Genomic DNA, 7,145 nt, shown 5'->3' with positions numbered 1-7,145 from the left:
TGATGCCCAGGGGCATTTTAAACAGACCTTTCACCACATAATCAAAAATAGACCTTCACTACAGTGTAATCAGGGACAGGCCCTTCACCTTGCACAGCATAACTAGGGACACAACTATCACCTTCCCCAAAGTAATAAGCACTAGATTCCCTAACCTCGCAGTGTAATCCGAGACAGATTTCACAACTCTTATGGTGTAACAAGGGCTAGTCCCGTGGCTTTGGCAACTGTAATTAAAAACAGATCTTCACCATACACAGTGAAATCGGGTATAGTCACCTATCTCCCACAGTGTAATCGGGAACAGGACAAAGTCATAAATTCAGCCTCCATTTGCACATGAATGTCCTTTTAGCTCTGCTTTATAGGAAGGAACACAGTGTGTGATGTCTATGTAAACACGTTGAACCTTGGAGTTAATTAAGCAGCAACAAGTGCAGGGGACACTTTTGTTTAATCTTTTCTTTTGCAAGGCATTTAGGTTCCAGAACTAATATGTGAAATAAATGGACAAGACAGGAAACAAGGATCCACCAATAAGCTGACCCAATCAGTGATGTCCCACAAGTAATCTGTGTTGTGCCAGAGAACAGTCAAATGCATCTTAATCTTAAACATGCTAGGCAAGAAAAGACAAAGCTGGACATTGGCAAACTGTGCAACTCACACTTCGTAGCAAAATGTGCAAGGGGCTGGCTGTTTTTAGAAAAGGTCCCAGGGCCAAATCCAAATCCATCCTTATATATACACAGATAACTTGGAAAGCACTAATGTTGCTACAAGAAAACATCGAGAACAAATTGACTGACATGTACATATAAAGAAAACTCAAATTAAGCCTGAATGAGAGCAACCAACTAAAAGGAAGGCATACACATCATGGGGCAGCAATTCCATGTTGCACTTTAATACCTGACTTCATTTGGATTAGCTAATCACCCAAAAAAAAGTGAAGACTATTCCTCTACCCTAAATAAATTAGAGGTAAACTATTATAGTGAACATCGGCATTTAGTCGTAAAGGTCGAGAGGTTAATGAGAAATGTCGTAATTTATGGCAGAATGGTTTATGAAGTGGAGGCAACTGTTGTGCATTACATTTTGCAACTACTATTTCCTTGAAGAAAGCAGCTATGTATTATTAGCAATTGGGCTCCGAGTTGTTCTCACATTAGCACTTTGAGATTTGGTATCCTAGGATCCCCCTCTCTCTCTGCATACTCATTGTCCTAGAGTCACCCTTGTCAGGAAGAGAGCCACAACCAAGTGCCTACATTCCACTCTGCCCCTTACAACATAAATAACTATCCTTAAACTAGGAGGTGTCAATCGTTAGTTCACTAGGGCTGATGCTGCTTATAAAAACGATTCCCATTCATACCCGTTATATGACACATTATCTCATTAAGACATCCTGAAAATACTTAAAACTGCTGCGGTTCTTACAGACCAATTTTGGGCACTGCTGCGCATGCTACTACCACAAAGAAAGAGGCAATCTTGAGCATGGCGACCACTTGTAACCAGAACCCAAGCCATGGTTGTGGCCCATAGCAGAAGCTGCAATCTGCAGCTAAAATTGGTTTAGTTTAGCAAGCCTGCCAGGAAGATTCTAACTATCATTAAAGTGGCACGGGGAACAATGAGCACAATTGAAAAACAACTTTCTTTTAAAGTGCATGTCTTTGAAACTCAAATCATACTAACATCCCTCCCAACATGAACACAAAGGCCACCCTCACATAACTTCCCCGAAAGTCTTCTGTAACAAATACGCACAATAATGGAATGTGCTGGGATTGCATAGAAAAACATGTTAAAATGCTAGTGTCCTCGTGCTAACCTGCAGTGGAAATTCAAGAGGTGTTAAACACTGAAAGCATGTGTCGTGCTTTATCCAATCTATAATTCTTTTACAAAACATTGTCAACACTGTTACCCACTGGCAAAATCAAAAAACATTAAACAAATTGACGTATTATACATTGAGCCACAAAAAACTACAATAAAACATTTTGCTCATTTTCACAAGCATAATGCCTACTTTACTTGAGAAAGTCCCCACTGTTGGAGTGAGCACTAAGGTGTGGCAACACGATGTTTAAAATGAAAGGGCTGCCAAGAGCACGAGGCTGAGTAGGCACCCCTCTGTTCACACGTGGAACTTCATGAAGACTTCTACTTTCGGCTCACCAATCCTTCCATACAGCTCTTCGGCTGGGGAACGTGGACAGTGCACGTAATAAACCTGAGAGAGTAGGGCAGAACTAAGGGGGAAATGGTGTAAGTGGTAACATTCCAACTACTACAACGAAAAAAAATCCTTGATTAAAAAATAAAAAAATATTGGAGAGAAGAAAAAGAATGAACGCATTCGTTGGCAATAATTTGGTGCAGCTACTATCAACTTGAGACTCACTCTCCTTTCTTGTATGGCTACTCACTGTAATAGAACATCAAACATTTCCGAAAACACACGTAAAATCATTAACAATATTTGGAAAAGCTGATCAGGGCACAAGAGTCATTTAAATAAAAAACGGTGTTGCTGAATTCCTTGCTGGAGCGGGTATCCCACTCTGGGAATGTAAAATGCATAATTAAAGCAAAGCAGTTTCTGCATCACAGTTAACAACATACATGTTATGGCGCGAAGAATAATTTTCCCTGCATTGGATGGCATGAGTAGAAAATGCCTTCCAGAAACTTAACATTCCTTCACCGCTGTCTTTACATCATTGTTAGGTGCAGTGACTAGTACAAGCCTATGTCAAAAGCCCACAGCTCACTTGTACTCCCTGGCTCATATGGTGGCCTTTGAGGCCGGTGTGCAATAATCCACAATAAGTTCTAAAGAGAAGGCTCTATAGATACACGTTTAATGTTTGTAGAATCATTTGCCGGCACAAAGGGCAGTTTCGCTGGTAGATTGGTTGCTGCAATAGGATTTTGGTGCAGTCACAGCACAGGCAGAGATGTCGGCATGGAAGCAGCAGAACTGTCTTAGTGTGGTCCTGACAGATGACACACATCTTCCGTTCTTCTTGTTCTTTCAATAGCTTCCATGGGTTATGTGCAGGGTCCAGGTTCTCTTTGACACTGGGGCAATTTGTTGGAGACTTTTCTTGGGATGTTCCAGGTCTCTCTCCAGGTTCCTGGATATTTTGAGAGACGGGAGCAGTTGCATCTCCAATCGAAGATGGTTGCAGATTGTCCCGGCCTCTTGGACCCACCTGCTGGCCTGGATTCGCTGCAATCGGGGTCTGGTGTCTGTTTTGAGCTGCTGGGGCCACCTGGTTAACAGCAGAAATTCCCAGATTGACAGCCGGACCAGTTTGCCTTTCTGGGTTGACTGTACCACGTGCAGTTTGATGGCCTGCATTTGCTGCAGCATTCCAGTTGCCCATTCGGAGAGCTGTTGCTGCTATCCTGTGCCAGATATCTGAGCGGATTATCACTTGAAAGCTTAAGAGAACCATTTGATGCAGGCGCTGAACATTCCTCCAGACCCGCTGCAGAGATGGCACGGTGGTGAAGTACCTGGATACTAAATCTATGATGCGCCAGGACAATGCTGGATTCACCACAAGGACACTTACTGTGATAATCAAAAGCAGTAGTATTAGACCATAAAGATTCAACAAAAATATATTTATGAAGATTTTGATTGTGGATATTAGGAATTCAAATGCCAGCTGGCATGGGGTCCAAAAAAGGATGGCCATTGCAATGGCACTGCTTGAAATGTGCGACAGAAATGCTGCAAGAAGTTCCGTGAATCTCAGGAAAGGGCCCATGATGGCCTCCCACAAAGCCAAAGAAATGGAGAACAGATTTTGAGTTCCGATCAGGCACATATTGACAAGGCTGTTTATAAAATATGCAACAAGGCTCATAATGATGGTGCACACGTCACACGTCTGTCTGAGGACAGATTGTCCAGATAGAATTAGATTCATGACGCCCTTGTGCACAACTTCTTTACTTCGGAGGACAAGGTGAGAGGAAAGATGCCCAATCACTTTGAGACTTTCTAGACTGGCGACAAAGCTCCGAACCATGTTGGCCACAATATGAATAGAACCGACGATGGAGCAGCAGAACATCTCCGTCACATACAAAGCGTAGCAGGTGGCAGAATTCCAGCACTGCAACAAGCCAGTGACGAAAGCATTGGGTACGTTCAATACAAACGAGATGGACCAAAAGATGACTCTGAGTAAGGTGGAAACCAACCAGAAGTTCACGTCCAACACAAATGTCAGAATGTCCACAACCAGCCCTATGCCCTGTATGACCAGGAACACCAACTCCATGTCTGGTTCCTACAATGCTCCCCTGCACACGAGGGCTACATCTCTCAGAACGGAACGGATCACATCACTCAGTCTTCTCTTTTTCATATTCGATGATCAACGCGTGCATACCATGGGTAAGAGACGATATGAAGTTGCCTACAGGTGTCAGAGTTGTGAACAAAATGTAGTCTCGAGCACTGCTTCATAGGTGTCCTTTACATATCGCTGACACAATTCCATTCGCCCGGACTTAGTATTGGGTTCAGATCTGGTGTTACTGTACCAGTTCTAACCTAGCGGCCGAAATGTCGAAATTGTAGTCTTTGGGGGTCTGGCGGAGGTTCTCTCGAGTCTACGTCGCTTGCCCAGTTTCAAACCCTATAACTCACCGTTGGTGTTCTGGGTTCAGTTTTAACGCCCGCGTCTCTTTTTGGTTAAGTAGATCTGCCACCTGTGTACGCTATTTATTTAACCTGTCCGTGATTTCAGCATACGCACAGTGTCCGTTATTGAGCATTTAAAAGATCACATTTGTCGATGAATTCAGTACTTCCGGGGCATACAACAGCCAATCCAGTGACTGGACATATTATGGGAGTTGTCTCGGGGCGGTACGGGTTTGTAATGTGTAAAGTGACTTAGGATTGGGACATTTCTGCCTGTGAGCCAATCCCAATGCGCTGCAGAAAATGCGAAGTGCTAATTGGCTATAGAGTCGGCCCATGTCTTCTGTGGTGCGTGAAGTAAACACGGGGTAGTCGCTGAAAGTGTGCGTTGTTCGTGTGGTAGTGGCAATTTCGAGCAGGTCTGACCCCCACCCCAACCGGGTAGTGAGAATGAGTGATAGTCCTATAACCTGCTCGCTGTTTGTCTTTAGTTGGCAGCCCTAGTCCACTGATAGAGGTAGATCGGCGAAGGGGAAATGATGTATTTTTACAGCTAGAACGATCGACCTCGATACTGGGGAAGCGGGGTTGAGTCTCGGCAACGACGCTCAACACCCTGTGATTCTGGGCCAAGCACTTTTTCCCCCGTACCTAACAAAAATTAATTTGTCAATCTGTTACGAAACTGAGTGCTCAAGTAAAGCGCTCTGATACCTGATGTCTCGATGTTCGCGCTATATAAAACTCTGAAAAGAAGAAAGAAGGGCTGGTAAGCTCTTCAACCAATGAGGTCGGGTGGCGGATGTTGTGGTCTAGACTGGCCACAGCAATAAAGGGTTTAATAATCACACCGTATAGGCGGAGGATGCTCCCCGCCAACTACTAACGTATCTACTGTTTGTGGTGTACTGGATGTTATTTTGCAAAAAACACAGTTGATGGACAGAATGCAGAACAATGTCTTACATTCACCCCAGTACAAAGATCTGGGCCTAAATCCATCGTTTTTTTGCACTCCACACCACCCTAGGTCAGACACTGGCTATATGCAAATCAGCCTTGACCCTGTGCCTCATGAGAACAGTCCAGCCCGAACTACCAAGCCATGTCTTTCCTAGACCGGAATCAAGCATCCACGGACCGGTTTCTGGCTATCAGCCTTCTTCAGCCTGGATAGCTTGACTCCAGTGATGTGGAGAGCCTGGGACTCACGTCTGAGCATACCCAGCCCACTCGGGAGGAACATTGCAAAAAACACAGTTGATGGACAGAATGCAGAACAATGTCTTACATTCACCCCAGTCATTCTGTCCATCAACTGTTGTTATTGTGCAGCAGAGTTGCTACTCACTGAGTGGGGGATGGGTTGTGTGGGAGGAGGTTCGTGTCCGAAACAGACTGAGACGGCCTCTGCGTGTGGGCGGGGCTCTTCAATTTAGGTGGGACAGAGGGGAGTAGTGCCAGGACTGGTTCGAGTTCAAGCATTGTCTGGACGCTTTACTCTGCTAAAGCACTCCTAGCGCGATTACTTATTGTTGCATAGGAGGCTGAGGACTCATATAATCCATCTTTTGCCAATCAAGCTTTAGTCAATGTTCTTTAATTGGAAGTGCCCTCGTTAGTACGAAAAAGGAACCAGACCCTCATATGTTCCTGTAAGTTCAAAACTTCCATCCAGTGAAGGATAATAGAGTGGGAGGGAGATAGTGCAGATTCAGAGTAATATGCGCAGAACGATCATCGGTTACCAGTCAGTACCTTAGTTCAAAATTAATCATTTATTGCCTTGGGCCTTCACTAGGGTGACCAGAATTTTAAAGCCAAAACCGGGATCTTTCCCAAAAATAGAAGAAGGACTCTGAATCCATATTTGTAAAGCACAAACTACTCACCCTTATGTGTTTCAAGGCACTGTTGTGGACATTAAGTGAGCTATTGCCCAGAGTCACATGGTGCTGAGCTGAGCTGCGCCAGAGCCAGGGGATCAAACCGTGAGCCCTGTGCTCTGGAGTCAGCTGCCCTGGCCACTGCACCACACCTCTCCACTTGACTACAATTTTACTTCAATCCAGCACACATAATGACAGTGCTCCTCAGCAGAGAATTACAGAAGAGGCAGTAAGAATGTCAACAAATGCAATTTTTAGGCAGTAGCATGCCTCTTAATTAAACTGCTTTCCTATAACATCTGTTAACTATTTCTGCTTTGCATAACATAAAAAGATACTTCCCACCGTTTTCAGCTGACCAGCTCTAAAAACAGGGATAAAAGCTTAATTTCTTGAAATTTGCTCGACAGCTGGCAAAAAACCGGGACGCCTAGTCATCGTAGCCTTCACAAATGTTGAAGACTGGACCAGATTGCTGCTGCACATATGTCCAGTACAGTGGTCTGTGTGTGTGTGTGTGGGGGGGGGGGGGGGAGGGGGAGGGGGGAGTAGGGGAACTGGGTGGACAATAA

At 44.6% G+C, this 7,145-nt stretch overlaps 1 protein-coding gene across 1 annotated transcript; it reads right to left on the bottom strand.

Annotated features, from left to right (window-relative positions):
- Positions 1–435: 435 nt before the first annotated feature.
- On the bottom strand, positions 436–4,848 carry LOC147733731 (E3 ubiquitin-protein ligase RNF26-like). Its single transcript, XM_086958292.1, has one exon. The coding sequence runs from the start codon at positions 4,314–4,316 to the stop codon at positions 2,865–2,867; it is 1,452 nt and encodes a 483-aa protein (XP_086814418.1). The 5' UTR covers positions 4,317–4,848; the 3' UTR covers positions 436–2,864.
- Between the last annotated feature and the right edge of the window lie 2,297 nt (positions 4,849–7,145).

Source organism: Lissotriton vulgaris, chromosome 2_1 (assembly GCF_964263255.1).
Source record: "Lissotriton vulgaris chromosome 2_1, aLisVul1.2, whole genome shotgun sequence".
Lineage (NCBI taxonomy): Eukaryota > Metazoa > Chordata > Amphibia > Caudata > Salamandridae > Lissotriton > Lissotriton vulgaris.
This window is presented reverse-complemented; position numbering and strand designations above follow the sequence as displayed.

Bases quoted from the DNA above. Each gene is read 5' to 3' on its own strand.
- LOC147733731 (XM_086958292.1), bottom strand. From the start codon at position 4,316: ATGGAGTTGGTGTTCCTGGTCATACAGGGCATAGGGCTGGTTGTGGAC.